The sequence below is a fragment of the Fukomys damarensis genome, unplaced genomic scaffold (genome assembly GCF_012274545.1).
Source record: "Fukomys damarensis isolate Sample0158 unplaced genomic scaffold, DMR_v1.0_HiC HiC_scaffold_5, whole genome shotgun sequence".
NCBI classification, from domain to species: Eukaryota; Metazoa; Chordata; class Mammalia; order Rodentia; family Bathyergidae; genus Fukomys; species Fukomys damarensis.
Window position 1 is genome coordinate 22,425,925 of NW_022900917.1, and position 27,500 is coordinate 22,453,424.

A 27,500-nucleotide genomic window follows, 5' to 3' on the forward strand; every position below is an offset into this window, starting at 1 on the left:
CTTGTGAAGCAGGCAGAACCACTGAGCCTAATCCCGGCCCATCATGACATTATTTAATTTGTGGTGAATTATGTGCTCTTCCCTCTCCCCTGTGTTTTTTTTTTTTGGATGGGAAATTGCTGAAATTTTATTAGTTTGTTTTGGTTTCATTGACAGACATTTATGTAATAATTGGTGGGCATTTATGTTCTTTTTTGAAGCAAAGCCCTTATTGGCACCTGTTGGATGTATGTGATGCTAACACCCTCGCCTCTCTGGTTTCTCGTGCAGCTGTTAAACTGCATAATGGACATGGTGGAAAAAACGAGGCGCTCGCTCACTGTCCTGAGGCGATGTCAGGAGGCCGACCGGGAGGAGCTGAATTACTGGATCAGGCGGTACAGTGACGCTGAGGACCTGAAGAAAGGTGGCGGCGGCGGCAGCAGCCACTCCAGGCAGCAGAGCCCAGTCAACCCAGACCCTGTTGCATTAGGTAGCTTTGTTTTTATTTTTCATTTGCTTGTTTGTCTCTTCTGAGCACCCAGGATTGAACTCAGGACCTTCACACTGAGCTACAGCTATGGTCCTTTAACAAAAAATATTTTTAAGACAGAGTCTCCCCAAGTCACTGCGTTCCCCAGGCGGCGCTCAAACTTGCTCTCCTCCTGCCTCAGCCTCCCAGAGTGCCAGGATTACAGGCATGTGCTACAGTTCCTGGCTAGATGAGCATATTAGATAGATATTTCCTGTGCTATTAATACTGCCTTTGTTTTTAATCGTGTCTTTAAAAAAGAAAGAACACCCAGGGGATTTAAGGAAAAGGAGACCTTCACACAGCCTGGTATGAAGGTGGGCAGATGGGCACAAAATTCCAGCTCCTTTTCCAGGTGAAGGTTGTGAGTGAGCCAGAATCCCACATGCGTCACTCAGGTTTGGGCCCCTTCCCACAGCTGTTACAACCCTGCCTCAGACGCGCAAAACCACAAGTCTCGGTGTGGGCCTGGGGCTTGTGCCTGTGTAACTGGTTCCTTGAGATTGTTCCACTGCTCTCCAGTGTTGGACAGCTCTATACACAGGGTGGTGTGTTCTCTGGTCACTCTTGTTTTGTAACTATATCTTACAATATCTTTGGGTTTTGTTTTTTATTTTGAGTTGAGGCAAGGTCTTGCTGTGTAGTCCAGACTGGTTTTGAACTCATTCTGTAGCCCAGGCTGACCTTGAATTCATACCAATCTTCCTGCCTCAGCCTCCTGAGTGCTAGGATTACAAGCATGCACCATGATGTCTGGCTGTAGCTGTATCTTATAACACACACACACACACACACACACACACACACACACTTTATTTTTTGAGAACTCTCACTGGATGAGAAATCTAAAAGTTATTTGATTTGCCTGTGCCATTTGAAAATTAATAATAAAGATGTAGCTCTCATTCTGTGCTTTCTGATCTTGATTTGTGCTTAATCAAGATTGTTTTAATTCTGCTTATATAATAGGACTTTTCCAGCTGTCCTTTCTTGATTGAGTGCTAGTATGCAACTGTTTAATGTTGATATCTGGGGATTGATGGGGTTATAAATAGAGTGTAATCCGCATGATACTGGATGAACTTCAAACTGAGTTTTCAAGTGACTTTGAACTTCAGCTACAAAGAATAAGGAGGTGTCGTTGTTCACCTTGCTGGCTATTATGTATGTGCACCATTAGTATAAAGTCGTGTGGATGGATTTGTGTAGATCTTGTTCCCTCATCTTCGGTATATGCCTTTAGCTCCTCATAAGAGCCATGAGAATCAGGGTGGAGTGCTGCTCTTGCTACAAATCAGAACTCATACAATGCAGATTGGGACCTTGTCTGCACTGGCACCATGGCTGATTATCAAATGCTTACATGTGTTATCTGGCTATTTGTCACTTTCTTTTTGTATTGAAAGTATTCCTTAGTACATGGGAGGCTGAGGCAGGAGGATCCCTGTGAGGTGGACGCCAGCCTTGGGTGCATAGTGAGCTCAAGGCCAGCCTGAACTGCATACTGAGACTCAAAAAAAGTCTTTCTAGCCAACACATTTGCTTTTGCACTTAGATTTTTGTATTTCTGCTCATCCCTGAGTGCCAAATGTCTGTTCCTGTACCCAGAAGGCTTTATTCTAAGGCAGATTTGAAAGACAAAAGGGACATTTGTAAGGTTCTAATAAGACAAACAATGGAAACAGGATTCAGTTTGATTTGAACCAATATTGGCCTAAATGAAACTATTTAGAACTGAGTACATCAAACATCTTGTTTATATTTCCTTATTGTGATCAACATTGGCTAAATATGGAAGATTTGCTTAACACAAATGCAGGAAGATATTTGCACCCATTCAGTCTAGCCAGAAACTTGAGTCTTGAATAGAGCTTTAGGAATGATAGTTCAGGACTAACCAGTCTGGCCTGCTCCACGTTACACATTGATTAAGTCAGTATTTGTTTAATGAGCACTTACTGTGTGCTAGGGTTTTAACCAGGCTAAATAATGAAGGAGAAGCGTGCTTCATTCCTTTCTCCAAAGATCTTTGAATCAAGTGGAAGAGATTAGCAAGAGACTAGCTAGTTATAGGCACAGGATGCTCACCTCATTCCCCCAAACTGATAGGCACATAGCTTTAATCTGCTGTCCACTGCAAAAGAAAAAAAAATCAATAATGACTGGACTTTGTAGCTCTGAGTGTTCTGTGACATGGGACACAGGCCGCTTTGCAGAGTCACCACTGCTTCATGGGACGCACACATGTGATGCCGATGTGTACTGCATGCTTGACAAAGACAGGGTCGGCCTCTGTGTTTCATGACAAAGGAATAAAATCAATTTTTAAGAACTTCCTTGAGCCAGAAGCAGAGGAGCACACCTGCATCCCCAGCTACTCGGAGACCGAGGCAGGAGGGTCTCCAAGTTCAGGGCAGCCTGGACAGGGTCTAGAGAGACCCTTATCTCAAAATGAAAACACAAGGGGCCCGGGTGTAGCTCGGTGGTGTGCTAAGTGACATGTATGAGTTCTTGCCTCTACTCATGTGGGGGGCCTAGGTTCTGTCACTAGTCCCAGAAGAAGTTTTTAAAAAGGTAAAACATGTTACTACTTTTTATATTATAAAATATATATGGTATTATCAAAAATACATAATTAGTTTATATTTTTATATTAAGCATTATATTACTTTTTAGGAATATTTAGTGAATTTTTACTTTAGTTAAAGCTGAACTGTTTCTTTGACTTTAAGCTTTTGTAAGTCATGCTGTCCAGTGGCTGCGAGTAGTAGTTCATTACTTTATCCCAGTTGTCAAGAGCTACACAATGCTCAAGTGTTAGCGTCCAGCATTTTTGTCCCTGTGTGTTCTTGTTGGTTGATTGGTTGATTGCTTTATTTTATTTTTTTGTGGAGCCTTTGTACAGAGCTGCATCCTTAGCTCTTTGTTTTAATTTTTTTTTTTTTGGTACCGGGGATCGAACTTGCGCTTGCAAGGCAGGCCACCAAACCGCTGAGCTAAACCTCCAGCTTTTAATTTTTTATTTTGAGACACCCTCATTTAGTTGCCTAGGCAAGGCTCAAATTTGCTACCCTCCTGCCTTGGCCTCCCCAGCCACTCCTGGCTGCTAGTTTACTACTGAGGTCTTTGTGTGATCCATTTTCTGCAGCTAAACTGTGGCTGTAAGTAGGAAGTTGAGTAGTTTGTAGTCAGTCATGAGCCACAATCTTTGACCTTTAGTCCTTTCTAAATCTCTCTTTCAAGCTTTGGAGTTGAATGTATTGCTGTGTGTAATGAAAGGCTGAGGGATTATTGGCTAATAAATCTATTTTCTGCTTCTGGGAAATGTTTAATGGGGTGCGTATGCATAGATGAAGCCATGGATATGTGTACATTTTTTATATATGCATAGAACTATGGTCATGTTGTGTGTTTCTTTTTGTCTTAATTCTTTCCGTTCTTAAACTGGTTTCAAGGGAGACCCTCAGAATACGTTACTGGAGATGCTGTATCCCGGGAGGAGTTGGAAACCCTGGGGATGTTTAGTCACCTACATGTTCTTACCATGTTTAACTCCATCTGGGGACTGCACAGAGGAGAATGAAACTACCAGGACTGATGCATCATGTTTGTTAGACTCAATCCCATATCCACTTTCAAATTCATCTGTAGAATTAAGTTAGCACGAGAGACTAGAAAAATAGCTTGATTGATATATTATTAATTATTTCTAGGTATTTTCTCAGATAGAAAATGCTCTATCATGAATAATTTTTCAAATCTCCCTACCTACTTTCCTTCCTTCCTTCCTTCCTTCCTTCCTTCCTTCCTTCCTTCCTTCCTTCCTTCCTTCTTAGTTTTTCAAATCTCCCTACCTACTTTCCTTCCCTCCTTCCTTCCTTCTTTCCTTCTTCCTTCTTTCCTTCTTCCTTCCTTCCACGGGGTCTCATCATGTAGTTCCAGCTGGCTCTGAGCTCACTGTGTAGCCAGCCTGGCCTCAAATTCATAGTGATCCTCCTGCCTCAGCCTCCCAAAGTGCTGGGTTTTACAGGTGTGTCAGAAAATGCATTTTAATGTGTGACTTTTTTTTTTTAATATTTTTAAGTTTTGTCGTGTATTTCAGTGAAGAGCAAGTTAATGCGATCAGAGTTGAGAAATGTCCTCACTAATACAGAATGGCTTTGATATATCTAAGTACTGTATGTACTTGCTGCTGAGCACTTTGTGTGTTCTTTGTTGGGGTCCTTCTAGCTCTTTTCCTCTCCTGTTCAGTTCCTTTTTCTCTCAATATGCTGTTTACACCACTCTCATAGGTTCTAAACATTTTATTTCCTTTAAATTACTTTCTTTTTTTCTGGCGCTGTACTATTCTAGAATCTTTCTCTACTTCATGGCCTGCCTTCTCTGTTTTCAAGAAGTCTTCTGCATCATCAGAGAGAGTTTCTGAAAATTGCCTATTGTCAGAGACCAAGACATAAAACCTTGAATGTGCATGCATTTGTTTCTTGTGTTTTTTGAATGTATGAATAGCGTGATAGCCAATATAGAAAGTACCTTCATGTGTGTTTTGGGAAGTGTTTAGCCCTTGCTGGAGAGAAATGTTTTAAAGATTTTTGTTTAAGTGGAATGAAAAAAGTCAAGTGATCATTCATACAGAGTCTAGTAATTCAGGAGTTTGTTGAATTGGTGGAGGAATGCATATTTTAAAATTGAGTTGGCAAGGATTGTCCAAAGACTAAATTACAGAATTTCTCTTTGCTATCTAAATTTTCAGAAAATCTAGAGTAAGGTTTGAAAGCACAGATGCTGAGCAGATTGAATTTCTGGTTCCTCTTCATACTTGTTTTGTGGCTCGTGGCTAGTGACATCATTCTGTGCCTTGGTTTTCTCGTCTGTAGAATAGCGCATCTTCCCACAGGCGTCTCTGTGAGTGTCAAGTTAGTCAGTAGGTCTGAAGGCATATGAGATATGACACAGGAGATGTGATATAAGTGCTACTTTTATTCCTGGTGTACGATCTGACAAGCTTGAAAGAATAATAGTAGTTGAACTAGTGGTCTTTTTTTGCTTTTTTTTTTTTCCATCAATAATTGTGAAATTATAACAGTTTAAAATTTTTTTAATCTAGAAAATACTTCTAAGTAGTAATTTTAGGTTGCTACTTTATTTAATGGACAAAGAAATTAGAGAATAATTCTGTTTTAAGTATTCCAAATCTATGGTACCTTTAGGACTGTAATTCAAAATAATATGGCTATTAAAAAATACCCCCCCAACCAAGGAAAATCATTCAGCTTATAAACACCAGAGAATAAATACCACAAACAGATTATTTGGTATATACCTTGTGTCAAAGCTTGGAAGTGTTATATACTTGATTCATTTATATTGTACGAAGAAACATCATGACTGCTCAGCTGACTTCATAACCCAAATGCCTACTGTATTTTTAAAAGTGTACTTTACTTAGCTATATTCAGAGAGACTATTATAATGTTCCATCCTTTAAAAATAAGGAGATAGACCCAGGTGTGGTAGCACACACCCCAGGTGGCTGAGGCAGGAGGATCACCGTGAATTTGAGGCCAGCTTAGACTACATAGTGAGTTCAAGGCCAGCCTGAGACCCTGTGTCAGAAAGAAAAGAAATAAATAAAGAGATGGTCTGGGAATGTTAGATAGGCTTACTGTTAATAATGGAAATCCCAAAGCAATTGCTTCCTTGTAAGTTGAGTTTGGACTTCTGAAACATAGTGTTGAGATTTCTGAGTTTATTATCCTTTAAAAAGCCAAAATAAGTCCACGCTTATGAAGACAAATACCCTTTGACCTTTCCTTTCTTTCGGTGTTTTTGGTAATAGATACCTTTACGGTCACAGCCCCATTCTGCCTACTATAAGATGAAGGCCACACGGAGCTGATGCCAAGCTTTGAGCATTGCTGTCCTGGGTCATGAGAGGTCACCTGGGCTCTCCACAGGGTCTCAGCCCATCCCTGCCTGTACAGTGCTGGCAGCCCTTACCATAGCTAGTACCCAGTGGTCTCCATTCAGTCCTAAGTGTAGTGCACCTTCTGTCTCATTCACACACTGTTCTTTCCCATGTCCTGCATTTCCTTTCACTTTTCTTACTTACATCCCTTCTCTTGCTGGATATATGTTACATTAAGGAGGTGCCCTTCCCCCTTTTCCATCCACTTTTGAACAATTTACATCTCAAATCGAGCAATGTTGGACTCTGTAATAATTTTTCTACCTTTCAGTAGCTACCTGTGTGTATGTCTCACTTTTAAGCCATCTGATGTAGACTCACTTGTGTTTGTTCACATCATTACATTTAGAACAACTACACATTTTTATAGCAACTGCAATTTTATAGGTGGTTAAGGGTTAAAATAGTTAAGGGGCCGGGGATTTAGCTCAGTGGCACCATGCCTGCCTCTCAAGCACAAGGTCTTGAGTTCGATCACCAGTACCCACCCAAACAAAAGTCAATAGTTACGAATTAACCACTTTAGAATTCAAGTCTTAAAACCTGAAGGTGTTTTGCATAGGTTTGTCTAGATTAGCAAGTATCGTAAAATAGCAAAGCCCTATAAGAGTTGTCTTTTGTTCTCACTATTTACCAACTGCAGAACTTTTCTTTTGTCTTTTAAGCTCAGTTTTGCTTATTCTGATATTGTTGTTGCTTAATCCAAAAAAAAAAAAAATCAGTGTATCACTTTGCTTTCTGCACATATAGCTTTAGTATTCATCGGGGAATCCAACAGGTTGTGAGGAGGACACCTACTCATGATTATTCTGTTCTTTCCGTGGTTAGATCTGATGTTTAGCCAGAGACCTAGTAACTTAGAAATGGAGATGGGGAAGGGGCTCTGGGTTGGGGTGAGACAGGAGGATGAGCAGAGGAAGGGAAGTAAAATGATTAAGATGCAGTATGTGTGTGTGCCGTTTCCCTAAGGTGAATGTAATTGTAATGTATCCCAAACACATACAAATGATTTTCTTTTTTAAATCAGGCTTTCTGAAATAAAAAGAGGGGATATTATTATTTATATTTTGGCTGTTTTGGGGAAAGATGTTGTAGAAGTAGATTAGGGTTAAGAAATCTGTTTTGTTTACTGGCTTTGGTGTTCCTTCTGCGTTTCTGGGTGAGGTGACGTCTGTGTGGAGACGGCCCCGTGTCGTCAAGAAGCTGAGGGAGGTGCAGCCAGTGTGGTGTGGGGGCCCTTGAGATGTACATGGGGTAGAGAAGATCAACTGAGCCCTGACTGTTAATATTTAGTAAATATAAGGACAGCAGCATTCAGGAGACTTCGGTAACATTTAGGAAGTTTGCTTCTGGGGACAAAAAAAACGAAATAATTTGTATCCTCAAGTGGCATACACCCTGGCAGTTAAAAAATTACTTGATGGATTGTTTAGTCCAAACCTCTCCAGTGCTTCTGTTTTCTTTGACGTTTTCTGCTATTTGATTAAGTCCTGGGAGAAGGAAAAAAAAAAGTTTACAGGACTTCCTTAGTGTTACTGGTGAGAAGAGGGGTATACCAGACATCGTGCTGTGTAATAACAGTGGTCATAATAATGATGAAGATGGTGGATAGCAAGTTTAGGGCATGGCAGTGCCACGCATGTAGGAGGAAGAACTGACCACCTTCAGCCCTCGGGCAGCACTTTCAGACTGTAGTTAGGAGTTGACAAAGCTAAGATTCAGATCCACTGGGCTCCTGCACTAATTCCTATATTTCCTGGGGCTAGTACTTAGCTCTCATGCATGATCTTTGGAAATTTAAAACCACTTTCCTCTTTCTTATAACATTTGACTATTTACCAAAGAACGATTTTAAAAAATAAAAACTATCGATGTTTCCTTAACCTGCTAAATGAAAAAAAATTTGTTGCTGCTTTGGAGGTTTTTCTGTCTCTAGACTTCATAGATCTGTTCTAACCTAATTTATTAATTATATGAAAGTCAGTATTCCATCTTTAACAGTTGTCACTACTCTCTCTATTTCACTGTGTCACAGGGCTAAACATGAACCTATTATACTTTATTACTTTCTTTTCTTTTTTAGGTTTTTGAGACAGTCTCACTGTGCAGTTCAGGTGGGCCTCAAACTCACGACTAGCGCAGGCTGCCCTTGAACTCACAGGGATCCTCCTCCCTCAGCCTCCCAAGGCTAGGATTTGTTCTTTGTTTCTTTGAAATAGATACAGTGATGTGGAGGGTGATCCTGAAAGCATAATTAGCTATATCATATTTCCTATAAGTCCTGTATGCACTCAAAAGTTTTATCTAGCTTTCTTTAAAACTGGAAATTCAGCCAGGTGTGGTAGCGCACACCTGTAATCCCAGCATTTGGGAAGCAGAGGCAGGAGGACTGCCAAAACTTTGAGGCCAAAGTGGACTACATAGTGATCATCTTAAACTATATGATGAGACGCTGTCTCAAAACAAAAAGAAGGGAAATTTCTTTAGGGAAGAAGTCTTGCATTTTGTCATTTTCTTTATGGAAATGAATTGCCTCTGACAAGTTGTGGATATTTCCAATCCATTTGCTTCTTAAGTAGTCACGAGATCATAATGTAAACTTGTAAGGAAAAACTTTGTTTGAAATGGTTTGACTCTTAAAGGGACACCGCAGAGACTCTGCAGAGACCCTGTGTGTCCTCCACCGAACTGTGTAGAACCTCTGCTGACTCAGTTGGGGCAGCAGGTGCTGCGGCCATGGGTGATCCGTGTACCCTGTGAAGATTCACAGCACTCACGTGTATCTAAAGCAGTCAGATGTAATGGCATACAGTCAGCTGCACCTTAATTGTGCTTTTCTTTCTGATACTCTGTAGCTACATTACGTAGAGGAACTGGGCTGCATTTCTTTTGACCTTCCATATTTTGTTAAAGAATCAGCGTACTTAGTATTGCATGTACATGTAGAGAAAATTTCATTTCTACCTGAAATTTATCATGGGTTGAATAACTATATTTTGTAAAAGTTCAGTTGATTATTTTATTCCAGAGACTTCTAAGTGTGTAGTTTTCATTGAAAAATGCAGGAGTCCAGTAGGGAAGACGTGCAGTGCATATTTTAGCTAGAGAGCACCATGTAACTCAGTTCATTTTCAAGCATATATAAAGCATAAATGTTCACGCCATTTCAGTGAACATTTTATTTTGTAAGTTTGCATTCTTATGTCACTTAGTTTTTAGTTTCCTCAAACTTTAAAATCTGACAACATCATAACCACATTTAATGTGAACCTCTATTGCTTTTTCTGGAGAGCACATGCTGAATTCCATTTGACCAAGCGAATGTCTGTGAATCCATTCTAGTAAGGGTTTTTTTGCTTCTACTCGTGTCAAATCTGCATGAACTAACTCACCTGAGAAATTTTAATGCTCAGTGAGATTCTTAGGAGATAATCAAGTGTGAGAACGGGTTCGCCACCGAGCAGACTCACTATGTATAGACAAGTGGTAGAATCAGGGCTCTGATTTACCCTTACATTCGGTTACCCTTACGTTCAATTTCTTAACTACCAGTCTGAGTCTTGAAAAGTATCAGATATAATTTTAGCGTCTTTAACATCACAAAGCATAGCTGTAGAAAGTCCCCCAGTGAGAGAAGAGCGGTGGGAAGTGTGTTCCCAAATTTCGTACTGTTTAATGACAAATTGCCTTGGATTTGAGCATACCAGGAGGCGTTTAGACCGGTGACCTTCTGTTTTCCATGGGCTGTAGTGACTGGCCGTGCAATTTTTGTAAAAAGTTCAGCCTTTTAAAGTTGCTCAGCCAAGAGGGGGGCATTGCTTGCTTTGCTGTGAATAAGGACTCCAGGATGCTGATGGTGCTTTTCTTCTCTCCTCCCCCTGCCCCTCCTCCTTCCTAGACGCGCATCGGGAATTCCTTCACAGGCCCGCGTCTGGATATGTGCCAGAGGAGATCTGGAAGAAAGCTGGTAAGAATTGTTTCAAAACACAAGTTTGGTGTTCTGGCAGCTGTGTGCAGTTGTTAATGCAGTGATGTGAAGAATGACAAGAAAGGACTTTAGTGCTAACAACAATAGCAAAAACAAAACAAAACAAAAACTCCACAACACAAAACAAAAAATAAAATAGAAAAACCTTCATCCATGTTCTTAAACCAGGCTTGATTAAAACATGAAATAGTTTTTATTTTAGTAGCATCTGCTATTGCCATTAAAATTGAAAGGCCGGCAGTATTTCCTTTCTAAATCTCTTTTTCAGGGGCTACAATGGTTTCAGGATGAAATAGGAGGTCTTAACTTGCATGCAGTTTTTCTTTAATAAAAATCCCCTAGTGTTTTAGAAATCAAATTGCATACTTCAGCATTTTTTGCATTCTTTAAAGAGATCACGTCAAATCTGGTTGACTTGTTAAGGAGTTTTCGGTGACAGTCAACTTACAAAATTGATTTGTGTTGATCAATACTTAGTGGTCAGAGTGAAATTACTTTAACTTAAAAGACAAAGTTGCTAAGCTTCTACTTTTATTTTCCATATATACTGCTTGCTTTGTGTTATAAGAGGTATTTTTCTGTACATCACAGTAGAAGCTCTTGACCCATCTGCTTGTTGTTTGGACTTAAAGAAGTTCAAATCTGCAGATTCTTGGTGAGACACCAGCTGAGCAAAAGCCTGCATAAAGCCCAACTCAGGAGATAAAGCATAAGCCTGTGTCAAGAGTTAAAGAGAGCATGAAAAACATACTGTGGCTTGGAGCTGCTCTAATGCCAAGTATTAAGGCATTTTTTCTATTTGAGTTGGGAAACTGGGCAGTGCTATTTCTGCACTCAGATGAGTACAGGGCTGGCAGCACCAATGAAAGAGACAGGGAGAAAGCTTTTTGTTATTGTTTTGTGCAAAAATTTTCTCTTTGGGTTTTGATTTGACTCAGCCATGTTCTGTGAAACTTGCTGAATCTCTGGTTGCTTGTATCTTTTTATTTATTTTCTTTAGTATAACAAAGTTTATTTGGAAAAAAAAAAGTTGGAAAAGATAGAGGGTAGACAGCTACTGTGGGTGGTAGGGGGCATCGGACCTGAAAGCCTAGGAGTCTGGATCCTAGGCTCCTTTTATTGGGCACCAGTGTCTTCGCCATCCCCCAGGTGGGAGGGTATTTGTTTCATATCCAAGAATTTTTATAGATATTTCTAAGAAACGCTGGCTTTTTGTAAGAGTAATAATCTTCAAATTATTGCCGAATGTGGTGATGCATGCCTGTAATCCCAGCCCTCTGGAGGCTGAGGCAGGAGGATGGCTATGAATTCAACATAGTGAGTTCAAGGACAGTTTGAACTACAAAACAAAAGCCTGTCTCATAAAAGCTTTAAAATCTGTAGTATTCTTAAATTTAATAGCTTAGATTTAAGAATCACAAAGCTTTCATGCATGTCCAGAATGCAAATTATATAGGTCAATTCACTTTATTGAAATGGACATGTTGCACACCTCTCTGGTATTACCTAATTTATGATAGTCATGTCATTTTTTGCAAGCTGTTCAAAACATTCTGGGTGTTACTTAGCTGTAAGAGTTGCTACATCTTTCTGACCATTTTCTTCTCCCTTTTTAAGCTTTTAGTACATTGTATTTCAATAAAAAGTACAAAGGATTGTCATTTTGGACAACAGAAGGATGACTTTTTATGTCAAAGGAGGGGGGTCTTTCTCCGTTTCCCTTACGTACCTGTATTTAAGTTAAATCCTTGATAGTTCTTAAAGGAAAATTGGCAGTGAGGTCTTGTGTGATCCACATTCCTTCTGTGCTATTATCTACTCAATTCTTTCTTGGACTGTTATTAAGTGAGAGCAGATTTTTCTGAATATACCACCTTTGTTGGAAAGTCAAATTGAATAGCTAAGCACAAAGGAAATCCTACCTTAAGTGGTAAGCAATTGAAAGCAGATTTAAAACTGCCCTGTGTATTTTCCACTTAATAAATTTTTTTCCTACTCAACATACTATAATCTGTTGAATCCACCATTATTTTTCTTCACTGTCTGATTTGTGGATTTTGGAACCTAAACTTTAGGTTTGGGGGACTTAGAAGGTAGTGAAAGAAGAACACTTATTTCTGGTGGGTCCAAATAGTCTATAGGAAGGATTAAACACCACCAAAGAAATGTTTGAATTAATTTTCAGTTGCATCTGCCATGTATTTAAGGTTGTCATCCTGAAATATGATTGAGTGCTGTATAGATTAAATTCATACTCTCTTTATGGCTGTGTCTCTGATCATCTGCATCAGAACATTTTGGGAAGTTTTCTATGGTGGATGCTGCATTTTAATCAGTATTAAATATATCCCCAAAGTACTGACAGACAGCTTTACCTGGAAGTCTCTAACAGTTGCTCATCACATTGACCTGTGTAGACTTCCTCCAAGGCATTTCTGGCATTGACAATGTCAAGCCCTACGCGGTGGTGGGAGCACCAGTGACAGAAAGAGACACCTGAGATCAGCAGCCTGTTACAGTGGGGAGGCTTTCCTCCCCTGTATTCTGAAATTGGCCGTGAGCAAAGCCAACAAAAAAGAAGAAACCTCAAAAGTCTGACTTTGCAATGGAAGTGTACTCTACATTAGCTTTGTGGCAAAAGATGACTAAGGCATTTTAAAAATACCAGCATGGTAGAACTCCAACGAAACAGTATAACCATGGCACTTGTTTTTCACAGAAAATTATAATTGCCAAAAGTATACACTGCCTAACATTATGTCATACAGTTTTCTGCACTATTTTATTTTGAAGTTATTTCAGAGTTGCATACAAGTTTTGAAAACCTAAAAAATTCATTTGTAGCTTTCTTCTAGGCTCTCCCATTTCACCGTATTTGTTTTAATAGCCTCTGTTTTTTTAAATTCTTCTCATTTTTTTCTCTGATCATAGAAAGGTATATATTTTATATTCTCACATACACACAAATTTCTCCCTAGTATTTGAGAGCAATTTCCAGAATGCTATGTCTTTATTAAACATTTTAGGGTGTTTTTCCTAAAAACAGGGATACATTTGCATAACCATAGTAGGTATCAAAGCCGAGACATGAATATTGATATTTTATGTATAGATTCTATGCAAATTTTGTTCCAATGATAAAATTTAACAACATATAAATATTAAAGACTAGAAAGCCCAACAAATATTGAACACATCAGTTTTTCCCTAAAAGTAGTGTTCCTTTTAAGTAACAGCAAACATAACATGTGCATTCAGAAGTTACAAAGGATGTTTATAAAACTAGGAAAAAAAAATCTAACATAAAGATGGTTTTAAAATTGCAACTGAATGTTTTCTTCAATATATTTCTTTTCAGACGATCAGAGAATGTTTGCAGTTGGTAATAAATATTCAAGCACCTTGCAAATGTCCTACCAATTCTGTTTGCTGATCTGTATATGCCTGTGGGATTAGAATAGGAATGCATAATTTAAATATAAATTGCCTGATTTGCATATACAATTAGTCAAGCTACAGCTTTGATCGTAAGCAAAAATTATTGTCCTGTATTACCACTTAGATAGAATTTTAATTCACCTTGAATATTCAAACTAAATTAGACCCTGGCTGTATAGTTAGAAGGGCAGTACTTCCCTGGTGCCCTGAGTCATTTATGATAGGGTAATAAAGGCATCTTTGGCCCCCTGGTGAAGAAGGCGCTGTAAACTCAGTCTGCAATACCTTGATTCTATCCAGATTTTAAATGCATGACTTGAAGCAGCCAACAAAGGCTTTACATTTTTAGTTAATATTTCCAGTCTGGGTCATTCCTTTATATTTTCCTTGGTAAAACCCAGCAGACAGTAATTGCAAACAAATGTTCTTTAGGAATAATGCTCCTGAAGTGACAGGCCACAAAAATCATGACAGTGAATTGTTTCTGCAAGAGACCTGCTGACGATCCTAAAGTGTAGACTATGTGTGGATGTGTGAACTAAACCATAGGAATTCAAGAAACCATAGGAATACATGCATTTCTTACATTTTTAATCTACAGTAAAACATTTTTATTAGGAATCTATGTTTTTAATTAAACAGAACATTTAATTAAGGTGCTTTTTAAGTGGGTGAAACAATTAAGTGCAAACACTTGAATGAAACATGTCATAATTAGTTTTAATAGAGTGTTAATTGGTACTAGGTTTGCCAAGTTAATAATTACTGCTTATTAAATTTTCAATTAATCATTGTCATTTTGCTTTGAATAAAGATGAAAATTAGATAAACTAATTCAGGGGGAGGATATTTTCCCTTGTTAATTAGAAGAGTTAATTTTTTAAAATGGAAATTACTTGTTTTAGTTGTCAATCTTATGTTGTACATTAGTTGAGTCTTTGTGCCCTTACTGCAGCCAAAAATAAGCTCATTGGACACCTGGCGGATTTGCAGTCAGGGCCGACCATGTTGGCCAGCGGTAGATGGCTGTTGCTTTTATCCAGAGTAATGGTCATCCAGGACTCTTCTATGCCTTTGGTGAAGTCAAAGGACAGTGGCTTAAAACTTAGACCTTAGAGTATGTTAAAAGCCTCTCCCTTGGGTAATTAAATTATAAGTCCGTATTTCTCAGAAAGTGACTTCAGAAAAAGCAAAACTAGATCGTCTTATTTCATCATTAGTTTTACCATAAAAATCTGTGTTACTTGCTGAGTTTCCTTTTAACTCTTGTCCTGCATTTTTTAGGTTGGTTTTTTCTTTTGTTTGTTTGTTTGTTTGTTTTGAGACAGGGTCTCACTATGTAGTTGAGGCTGACCTGGAACTCACTATGTAGCCCAGGCTGCTCTGGAACTCACAGTGATCCTCCTGCCTCAGCCTCCCAAGTGCTGGGATTACAGGCATGCATCATCACACCTGGCTTGCATTTTTTTTTTTTTAATAATGGCTTGAACTCATAGCTGTGTACATGTAAAATATACTGCTTCCTAAGAAGTGCTGGGATTACAGGCATGCATCATCACACCTGGCTTGCATTTTTTTTTTTTTTAATAATGGCTTGAACTCATAGCTGTGTACATGTAAAATATACTGCTTCCTATTTTCTGCATATTGTTTTATCCACAGACTTCCTGGGTTCATGTTGCCTGTGTTGTGGGACTCTGTCTTCATGTGTCGTAACGGCCCAGACATTTCTTGTGAATAATCGTGCTCTTTCAGTGGTCTCAGAATCATTTCTACAGACACTAGCTTGGTAGGAAAGTGAGAGGAATGATATATTTTTTTTTTTTTCAGAAGTGCAAGTTAACAAAAAATTCTTTTTGAGACAGGGTCTCACTATGTTTGGCTTTAACTTGCTACATAGCCCAGGCTGGCCTCGAGCTCACAGTGGTCCTTCTGCCTCGGCCACCCGAATGCTGGGATTACAGGCGTGCACCACCACGCCCAGCGTAAAGAAAAATTCCACTCTTTGCTTTCCTAAGTGAATTTCAAAGATTGCTAGTTTTTTCAGACAGCCAGAACTGCACAGTAATGTGGTCGAGAGGCCTGCCCACTCCATCAGATTGTTAGGGGTTACCACGTCCAAGGCCTGCACTAATGCGGCTGTTCTCTGTCCGCTCGGCCGGCCTGACCGCCCACAGAGGAGGCCGTGAACGAGGTGAAGCGCCAGGCGATGACTGAGCTGCAGAAGGCCGTGTCGGAGGCAGAGCGGAAAGCCCACGACATGATCACGACCGAGCGCGCCAAGATGGAGCGCACCGTGGCCGAGGCCAAGCGGCAGGCGGCGGAGGACGCGCTGGCCGTCATCAATCAGCAGGAGGACTCGAGCGAGGTGAGGCGGCTCCCGAGGGAGCAGGGTGGCTTCCATAACCGGAGTGCTCTTCATCCCAGGCGGCGACGGTTCACAGCGGGACAAATGCAGGGCAGTGTGGAGAAGTCGAGGCGCTTGTAGAATTGATGAAGAGCTAATCACATTTTCATCATTGAAGACCTACAAGAAAACCTTTAGACTAAATAGGTGTTTGGTGTATTCCTTGAAAATAGATGGGTGTGAAATTCTTACAACTTTGCAGCACTGTTGAAAGGCGTGGCTCTGTGTGTCACATGCGTGCGGATATTCTGGGCTCCCTTCTGACAGGAGGGCTGTGATAGGCTATGGTCTCCGAAGACGTGTGCGTGCCAGGGATCAAATAAACTTCTTCAGCTCCCTGTCCTCAAGTCCCGTTGTAAAAACATTTTTATATCAACCAAATAATTCTTAAAGATTTTGTGTGCACCCTGTATTCCCACCCCATTTAGCATAACCATCACGATGGTTCTTACATAACGCTGCTGTCAGAAGTGATATCATTTCGTATTATTCTGGTATATTAATTCACACACATGCTCTCACAAATAGGCCAAATGATTCAAGGATCTGGGAAGTACATAAGTAAAACGTAGCAGAATCCTTTTTGAAAATATGGCCTAGGAAATCAGATCCGCATAAATATGCCCCACATTAATTAATTAATGCAGCATCACAGCTGTCAACCCCAAAGAAACTTTGGATAAAAGGCTACAATTAGTGACTCTCACAAAGCTGAACTTGTAAGCATGAACTGATAAATCAGTGGTCTGCTGCAATACATATCTATAATTTGTGAGGGAGAGTCAGAATTTAATTTGTACCAGGCTTTTCTGTAGATGAAAGACACTGCGGGAATCACTCAATGCCCAGAGTTTCTATTTAATGTGTAGCAGATGAATAACAAGGGGACAAAAGGAATTGATTTTCAACATTTGAAAGTTTCTCAGGAAGAGAGGGACAAAGGGAAGTTTATCTACCCTTAACTTCTGACTTTTCCATTGTCAACCTAAACTAGACAGAAATTCAGTTTTATTGCCATCTAGCAGCTGAGCTGTATAAGGACTTTGTCCATTTTATGTTTTTGAAAAAAAAAAAAAATCTTTATTAGCATCTTTTCAAGAGATCCCTTGTGCAAGTCAGTAACATTGTGAAGCACACTTACCCTGCAGAACTCTGCTTGAACATGAACATGTTAGAGCTACGTATATGTTAAAGAGTATTGTATAAGTCATTGAATTCTGAAAACAATGTCTAGGAAGAAATTGTGAAGTAATAAGTCTTGACATCTGGGCAATGACATATTGTATGATTTCACTATGTACTGTATGAGCTTTGTGTCTTTATTTTAAAATCCAGAAAAAAAATAATTTTGACACCACTTTTTAGTATTATCTAAATGCAGTATGTTGAATAGACCTCAAGTTTCCAAAGCTTCTGGGACCCATCAAGGCCAGCCAGAAAAGCTCTGGCTTCCTTTGATGTATGTGAAACACCCTGTCCTGGCTCCCTTATGGTTGGAGCCTGGGTGGGCAGCCTGTCAGGTTAGGACCCTATGGCCCAGCTAATCTGCCCAGTGGTTCAGTTCTTAGAATTCTCACCTATAATGTGATATTGAGGAATTTTCTTGATGAGTGACCATTTATATGTTCCCAAATAAGGCCCACATAGTGTTTTGCATTAGACATTTAAAGCTCTTTATTTTCCTAGGGGAAAAACAAAGATCTCACTGTGATAGTGATTGGTTTGAAAAGGTATGCATTCCCATTAAATGCAACAGCTATTGATTTTCAAGCTACATTCAGAAATTAACGGACCTTCTTTTTTGTGACCTATACAGGGAAGTGGTTGGTACATCTTTAAATTATACACATCCATTTTTGTTTATGTTTCCAGCAAATTCTTGAGCTTTTATTACATATCAGGGACAGTGCTGGCACTGAATACAACCGTGACTGCTTGTGTTGACTACAATTCACTGACAGTCGAGTAAATTATAGGGTTGTAAGAGGCTTTGACGTGAAGGCTTCTCATACTTGAGGATGACCAGGACGGGTTAGCAGCTGTCCTTGGCCCCTTCCCAACCCCTGCCTGACTTTTGCTGCTCCATCAGGAAGTAGGCTTGCTGCACTCACACGGGAAACGGGAGACAGTGAGGGAAGCTTTGGAAGCAGGTGGCCCCGTGGTGATGAGTGTTGGTGAAAGATCACTCAGACCATTGCTGTTTTAGGAGAGAGATGGAGAGGAAGATAGTTAGGTGTGGGTGGCTGGTAGTGGTGCCAGGTTTGGGGTTAATTGTGCTATCTGGATACCCATAAGATAGAATGGGCAGGACATGATACTCGACTCACTGTCAGGAAAGAAAAGGAAGTCATGGTCTTTCAGTGGACCTACTGGACTTGAAATTCGCACATCAGATGATGTTACTTGAACCACCTTCAGAGACTTGCTGGCTTTGATCTGTCCGGGGTATGTATAGGGGTCACAAGGAACGTGACCTTTGTTCATTTTTGTGTGTATGTGCATAAACAACACTAGTCAACGTTTGCAAGCTCAAATCAGTTATTTAATCCAGCTAGACAGACACAGCTTCTCTAGGGGTGGAAGGGTTAGTAGAGCAGTCGTAAGTGGTTCGCTGTGACCCACGTGAAGGGCAAGACAGCGCCTTCTCACCCTCCTGTCATTACTTGGAGTGCCTCGTCCTTGGTGTCCTGCTTTGGGTGAGAAGTTACCTGGCCTCAGCGCTTAAAGTCCAGCCACACTGAGCTGACTAGATGGTCATATCTTGCGGTGTGGCAGAGGAGTCCAAGAGCAGGGCTCAGGAGACTGAGTTGAACTGGTTGCCATTTGCTTGTCATCTCAGGGGCAATGTATTTTACTCTTGAGAAATTATATGTTATTCACTTACAGAGCTGTTTAAAAAATATTTTTTTACATCAGTATTTTCATGTGTAGTGTTTCAAGAGTTAACATTCATGGCGTTATTATCTGCTCATATTCCCTGTAGTACTATACTTTTATGACTGGACATTTCCTTCTCTCTTTTCTTCGCCTTATTCAAAGCCACCTCCTATTGTAAACATCTACCCCTTTCTTATTTAGATCATGTGTAAAACTTACATAATCCAAGTCTACAAAAATATGTGTAGGTCATGTAAGTTATATCCATTGTATCTTCTCCCTATTTTAGAGACTTTAAAAAGAAACCTGAGCTTCAGTAAAAGACTCATTCTAGCCCAGTGGAGCTGTTTCCTCTGAGCTGTTTGCGTTAATTGCAAGAATCTCAAACTACTTCTGTCTTTATTTTTGCATTTAGCATTCTTCCTCCTTTCACATGTGAAATGGAACTTGTTTTTGTTTCTTTTTCCTCATCAAGTTTATTGGTACATTTTAGGTATACAGTACAGTTACATTCATTGTTGGGATCTTGTACCTCTACACGACAGGTCTTGATTCTCATTTTTTTCCCCTTGTCCCTGCCCTCCCTTCACCCCCTCCCCCTTTACAAACACTTCATTTCCATGTTTTCATTTTCTCCTATTTTTTTTCTTTTCCCTTATTAACTTTCCCCTACCCTTCCCATTTTTCCTATACCTTTAGCCATTTTCTTCCTATTTCACACTGTCAATTATATCATTAGGATCTTATGTACTATTATAGTTTATTCACACCAGAGAAACTATTCAGAATGTACACACATGTATGTAAAATGGAACTTGTAATGCTCACTTGGGTTAGAAAAACTAGTGCTTCTCAAAGGTTGACAGTAAAGGATGCAGAAGATCGGAAAGGAAGACAGAAGAGTTGGAAACATTTAACTGAGGAGAGCAGCAGGAAGAAAACAGGCAGGAAGGAATAATGCATGGGTTTTGTTTGGTCAGGGGTGGAGCACTTCATAATGTATCATCCCAACTGGGACCCTTTCTATGGTAAACAAGGTGCTGTTGGACAGATCAGACCCTCCCATGAACCAGCTGTCCTAGGCACTAGCAATCTCATGGTCGGCAGTGATTGGAGGTCACATGAGGGTCGCCCTAGCCGAGATGAAGTGAGACCTGCAGTGACCGCGTAGCCCTGTGCTAGGTATGGGTCAGAATTGCTTTCTGTTCAGCTCATTTTCTTCTCAGGATCCTGTCAGAGTAGCGTGTTGTTTTCTTCATTTTGTGGGGAAGAAAGCTATGTTGTGGAGGGGCTCAGACACTTGCTCGGCGTCTCACAAGCAGTATGTGCAAGCTGGGCCTAAGCCTGGGTTGCCTGGCTCTCAGCCACCTTGTTAGTAGCCACATGGCAGTGGTGGGAATTGTCTTTTCCTGACTGTACTGGGGGACCTGTTTCTTCACTAGACTTTCTTCAGTCATTTCCACCTAGTTCCTTAACTTTGCTTGAGTTTATAGACCAATATTATCACCAATTGACACTTGGGACAGATCCTAATCAACACGATACTTTATGTACATTATGTTTTAAAAGTTTTTATATATGCCAGCATTAGTATAAGTCAAAAAAATTAATGGAATCTGGTCATCTTGAACTATTAAATTTTTTCAATTTCCATTTCTGGGTCCTAACTTTTTTGCCAATGAACATTGTCAGATTATGGCTAGTTACAATGAAACATCTACAACTCCTCTTTGAGATCTACATCTTGTTCTGGCCTGGGTGATTGAGGCAAGTAATTGGAGAGGAGTATAGAAACAGATTAATAATTGTATTTTTCCAATAGTTAATTCTGAGTTTTAAGAACCAAAATGTCCTTTACGGGTGCATAACTTCATAATTATCTCAAGTTGGGCAGTTTTGTGGTACTTAAACAGAAACACTGATCAAATCTACACTATTTTTTTTTTTTTCTTTTTGGTACCGGAGATTGAACTCAGGACATTGCACTTGTGAGACAGGTAGTGGAACCACTGAGCTAAATCCCTGGCCCATACACTTTATATTTCAGAGCCTGCTAAACCCTGATGGTGCGAGCAAATCAAATTTCTCCTCTACTTCTTCTAAAATTACTGGTACCACCCACAGTAGCATCTCAGCAGTATGGCCTAAACTCTTCAGGTGTCACCTGTGTAGGCTTATAGTTGCCACATAGGAACCTTGAAGTGTGGTCCTGGAAAAGCCCTCATAGAACAGTTAACTCCCAGTGCATGATTGGTGATGGTATTTCAATAAGGTTTTTATTATATTTATTAAAAAGCTAGCTCTTCCCTTTCCCCTCGCCCATTGATATGCACTGATTGTTATGGTTTTGAACTAAGATGTCCCCTAAAAGTCTTGTGTTTGGAGAAGGGGTCTGTTCAGATGAAGTGGGTCACAGAGTGGGAGTGACCTGGAAGGCTCTGTTTTTGTCCCTGGCTCCTACCTTCTTTCTGCTTCTGCTTATTGGCTGCCATGGGGTGAAACAGAAGCTTTCCTTTACCAGGCTCTTTTTGCCTTGGAGCCAGCCAACCATGTACTGAACACAGTGGGTATCGTGAGCCAGGTAAATCTCTCCTTTAGGTTGTGGTTGTCTGGTATTTTGTCCCGGTGATAAGAAAGCAAGTATAGCAGTTGGTACCAGGAGAGGGGTTTTTGCTGTGACTATACCTGATTATGTGGTTCAGAAGCTTTCGGAATTAGTTTTTGGGAAGAGTTTGGAAGAATTTGGAGATGCTGTCTAGAGAATAAGGATTGTGTTTGTTGTTGTTGCTGTTGCATTTATTAAAAAGCCCAAATCCTTGGCATACACTAAGGCTAGTTGCTTGATTCCATGGGTTTTTGTGGCACAGTGGACAGAGCACTGGGCTTCAGATGACTTTGAGTTACTTATCTGTTGGAGCTGTGGTTTTGTCAACTGCAAGGCCAGGATGATATTTGTGGTCAAGGTGGTCAAGAGATGTGTACATTAGATGATTAGAAGTATTTTATTTAAAAAGTTCCCTGGCAAATGAGAGGTGTGTGTGTGTGTGTGTGTGTGTGTGTGTGTGTGTGTGTGTGTGTGTGTGTGTGTGTGTGTGTTATTTATAGGGGTGGGAGAGGAGAGGCAGAAGGAAAGCCAGTTAAATTATTCTGATTCTAACAGGAAAGGCAGCAAGGAAATTTGAGGAGTAAGCATGACCATAGGAAAGGTTAGAGTGACTGAGGAAATGGTTCAATAGGGAGTGGTTGCCACTAAAGAATTGGAGTTAGCAACAACTTATCTAGGGGTCAGGTGTTGCCAGTAACCAACAACAGAGTCAAGTTCAGGGAATACTCTCTTGGAGGAGCATCCTGGTGGAACAGCCGGTGAACACCCAGTACAGGTGGTTGAAATCTGAGCACAGAGTTGAGGAAGGAGTTGGGCGTGGAGAAACAGAGCCCAGGGTCTCTGCCTTACAGCTTGTAGTTCATACCTGGCCTGATGGGAGAGCTTGGAAAGGACATGGTTATTTCTTTGTGTTATTTTCCCTCTTGACAAACACTTTGAGGAAAATGAACAGAGAGAAGAAGTTGAGTAGTATAAGAAAGCTTGAGTTTTAAATCTTGGAGACCAAAATTAGGGAATTTCAACAAGGGGCATTTAAAAGGAGAAATTGGGAAATGATCAGTAATGGTGAGTCTTCAGAATGTTTGAATGTTAGGATGAAAAAGTAACTAGTCAGTAATGAAGTGTAGGAGTAATGAGATGATGTTCTTTCCCTGTTCCCTGTAGCTATCAGTGCTCAGGGTTGAAGGGATTAATTTGGATTTAGGCCATGAGCTAATTGCAAAGGCAGAGAGGTGCAGTGTCTGGAGCAGAAACTGTATCTATACCCGCTTTCTTCAAACCAGTGCCAAGAGGAAGAGGTGGTATTACTTCTGGCCACTCCTTCAGAACTCCTTGACCCTCAGGCACTGTGCTTAGCACTGACATAATCCTGAATTCTCTTGCAGTTGTTATTTTTGTACTTCATGCATTGTTGCTTCAGGAGCCTCGGTAACCTGCCTGCTTCTGAAACCATTCATTGATCAAATTCGAGAAGAAATACAGGCCAGCGTAATTTTAAAATCTTTGCCATTTTTTATTTTTTTTCACACGCCACGGAACCACGCCTTGGGTACCCCCAGTATCCCGGCCCAACTTTGTCCACTTTTAGGAATTACAAGTCCCCTTCAAACCTGTTCTGCCTCAGTGGGATCTAAGAAAAGATCTGAAATGAACCATGTAGCATTTTGGACAGAGTATTTGGTTTGTAGTTCAAATACCTGGGGCACTCAAACCTTGGCTGTGAAATTTCCTATCTTTGTGGTGTCAGGAAAGTCTTTCACTTCAGAGGTTATTTTGAGGTCTCTGTTTCCTGAGCTGCAAAATGTACATGAAAGTGTTTTAAACTGTAGTGCAATGCAGGTATAAAATGCACTGATCCTGGTGTGAATTTGTCAGTGTGTGCCTTCTGTAGAATTCTTTACATATTGGAGTTTTAATTATAATTGTTTTACTTAAACATATTGAACATTTTGGTGTAAGAACTTGAGAAACACAGTAATTCAGGAGAAAATGTTTTGCCCCTCAGAAAAAGAAGTATCAACAGTAAGGAATAGGAGTAGAAGGGATATAATTGGCCAATAGGGACAGAGTGACCATTCTCTGTGTATACAAAACAAAAAAGAGGGGCCGGGGTTTAGCTCCGCGTGGCTGCCGCCTGCCTTACAAGCACAAAGTCCTGAGTTCTATCCCCAGTACCAAAAATAAATAAAGGTAAATGAAGTTTTTTTTTTTTTTTTTTTTTCTTAGAGGCAAAGGGCAAAGAGAATTTCTGATACAAAATAGACTGTGAGAAATCTTTGATATGGGTACCGGGGATCGAACTCCAGACCTTGTGCTCGCGAGGTAGGTGCAGTGCCGTGGAGCTAAATCCTCAGCCCATGCTAAGTGGTTTTGGTGTCCGAAGGCTTCAGCCCGTCATCTCCCTGTCCATATAGAGCCTTGTGTTTAGCGTTTCTATCTTTTTTTTTTGGTACCGGGTATGAACTCGGGTCCTTGCGCTTGCGAGGCAGGCCACCGAACCGCTGGGCTCAATCCCCGGCCCTAGCATTTCTGGCAAAGGGGAGGTTTGTGTTCAGCTTCAGATTCTTCATCTGAGTTGCAGCCCAGCTTTGGTCAGTGGAGTTGTTCTCATGTTTCAGATGGGGAAGACAACATTCCTTATACTGACAAGGAAACAGTATTATCAAGCGTAAGTGAAGGCTATATAAAGCACATTAACTTTCCAAATGAAACATACTATAAAATGGCATTTCCGAATTTATTCTTGTGCCATTTCCTTTAACAGAATCACTCCTGAAGAGCCTGAATAATTGCCAAATGCAAGTATTTAAAATTTTAAGAGCTAATAAATAAACAACTATTAAGTACTACTAGCCTGAATATAACACAAAACACATTAAAATGTAAAATTAGATTGAGCCATTGTCTGCCTTTATCCCCCATCTTTATGGCTATACCCTGGGGTATTCGACATAATTTGCAATTTACACCTTTGCGAATAGCAGAAGGCTTAGAAATGTAAAAGGATCTGACCTAGAATCTCAATACTAGGATTCTCAAATCCTGCGCCTGCCTCTGAGTCCAGGATCCTGACTGTTCAGAGGCTGAGAGGCACTGACTGGGTATTAGCCACACAGGTAAGGACCAGCCAACCAGAAATTCAGTGGGGCCACCCGAAAGGAGTACATTACTAAGAGTTGCTTTTTCAGTCTTCTAATTAGCTGTTAGAAAGGAACATGCACTTCAGAGTTGTTTGCTGGTTGAGCATTCACTAAAGTTCCTGACACATTCATTGTGGTGCAGTGTCAAGAGCAATAAAAACATGCATTTTTTTGTTTGCTTTTTAAGTATCATTCTTTTCTGCCATATCATTTCAATTGCTCTTTGTTGTACCTTCCCACAGCTAAAGGTTGTTTTTGCCCCAGTGGTGGGCGGTAAATAAAAAGAATTAAACAACTTCAGAATGGAACTAGAGGGTAGAGTTAGCTGGGGTCCTTAAATCCTGGATCAGAACCAGCCAGTGCTAGGCAAGAAGTCTCAATTCCCAGAAGAAGCTTCACGATCTAAAACATCTGTTTCTGAATTTGGCAAAATTCCACTTTTTTTATTTGTAAAATTGTTCCCATCTTTGAAAACACTTTAGAAAATAAAGAAGTCCCCATTCTGTCTCCTTTTTCCACCCCCCGACACATGCATTTGTAATTACCTGGTTTAGTCTGTGTGTTTAATCAGTTTAAATAGAGAATGCTGTGTGCATCTGATTTCAATCTGAAGGAGCCATTGAGTATTGGGCAGTTACCACCCTGTGTCTGCCAAAATGTGCCTCTGCCAAAAAATGGATAGGACTCACACCCCAGGGTATTTCCTAAAGAAGCCACTTGACTCAGATTAGATGTTTAATTTCCTTAAAATATTGTTTTGGATTTGGGTCTCTGTTCTCTAATTGGGATTTTCTGATGTAATTTAGGAATATCACTTATTTGCTGAGTTTGTGCCAGACTCCAGCTGGCAGTCTTCTAAGAGCTAAGCCTCACGGAAGTAACTTCCCTCCAAGCCCTGAGTGTCAGACCTCACTGCTTTGAAGGGTGGGCCAGCCTGTATTTATTCATGTCTTTGTGCAACATCACCCATGCAATGCAGTGGAATTAATTTTGAGGGAGGAATAATCGTAATGAAGCCTCTGATTAGAAGTTCACCTCTTTTGACATACTTTCCTAATTGAAGTGGAAAAACTTGGTTGTAAGTTCTAGTACTGATTATTTATTTATTTGGGTTTTATTTTTATGACTGATGTAGCAACCAAGTTGTGTCTAGATCTCTTTAGCTCACTTCACCTAAAATGCCTGCCACTGGCCAGTTTGAGATGACAGGTTTAGTTTTTTTCTCCCTGGGTCCTAATTTTTGAATAGTAAAGAATTAACAAGTTGAGCTCTTTCTAGAAGTTTTAAATCAGAGTTCTTTAAGTCTTCTGGCATTTGAAAGCTTTTCTAGGAGCCTTTTTATTTGTTACAGCATGACCACTAGCAATTCTCTCTTGTACCTTGCATAGTAGCAGAGCCTTATGTATTGGGGCGATGGACTAGCACTCCACAGGGGTATTTTCAGTAGACTCATGAGCCCATGTTGGGCTACACAGCCAGAGTGCTGAAAGCAAAACAGATGTAAGGAACATAGGAGAGACCCTTGTAGTATTTATCTATGACAGGGCTTTAAAAAAATCTTTTAATTATGATATAACCACACATCGTCAGCTGGTTAGGGTTACTAGATTGTAGTGAGGAATTTGTTTTGCAAGAAAATAGTCAAAACCAATGAAGATGAAGGATAAAAAAGCATGGCACAAAGCTAAGATCACTTGATGTAGCATTTCACAGTGGAATTGGTTTCGCCCTAGGAACTGGGAACATTTAACCGTGTAAATGAACATTTAAAGTCAGCTTTCTGTGGTTCAGTCTTCTCCTGGAAGGCCCCCTGAGGGTACTGTCACAATTAGATCTCTCCCCATTGCGCCTGCATTGTCCCACACGGGTGTTCTGTCTCTAGGACGCCTCTGCTCTGATGCATGAAGTGTTTAACTTAAAGTTTACCTCTCAGAGGCAACCTCATTTCTGATTTTCTGTCATCTTGCACAGCATCACCTCAGATAGGCAGCTAACTTGCTAGGGTGCGAGTTTAGTCTCTTGCTTCCCTCAATGAGCCCGCATTCCCTCTGGTCTTTCCTGGGTTGCAGAGGAGCTACATCAGCGCCATTGTTTTGGGCTACACAGTTGTCAGGCTGAAAGCAAAACAGAAGCAGGGAACACAGTGGAGACCCTTGTCTGCAGACTTGATCACTATTTTACCCAGTTTTAGAATTTCTCCTTTGTCAAAGCCAAGGCATCGTCTGATTTATTCATTTCAAATACAGTATTTATGGAGTACCTACTATCTGTCCAGCACTACTTGCTTAAAAAACACCACAGTAAAAGAAACCAAGAATCATGCCACCCAGGCTGCTTGACATAAAGAGGGTTGTTTTAAGATTGCACTAGTGTTTGGTTGTGAAGTACCCCAACTAAGTGCAGTGGGAGGTATTGAATGCACCGAGAGGTAGCAAGTGCCCTACCTCTGCCTATGTGGCCTTCCTCCAAGGAGCAGGGAGTACACTGTTTTAGCCTCCTCCATTGTCTTTCTTGGATTCTAATGCAGGATCTGATCATTTCTCTTTGATTCTTGTTGCAAGGAAGA

At 40.4% G+C, this 27,500-nt stretch overlaps 1 protein-coding gene across 1 annotated transcript in view; it reads left to right on the forward strand.

Annotated features, from left to right (window-relative positions):
* Positions 1-27,500, forward strand: part of Runx1t1 (RUNX1 partner transcriptional co-repressor 1) — a 132,003-nt gene that overhangs the window by 103,376 nt on the left and 1,127 nt on the right. Inside the window, exons 10-11 of the mRNA XM_010611981.3 lie at positions 10,378-10,446; positions 16,083-16,273. Coding sequence (XP_010610283.1) covers positions 10,378-10,446; positions 16,083-16,273 — 260 coding nt within the window. The remainder of the gene's footprint in view (positions 1-10,377; positions 10,447-16,082; positions 16,274-27,500) is intronic.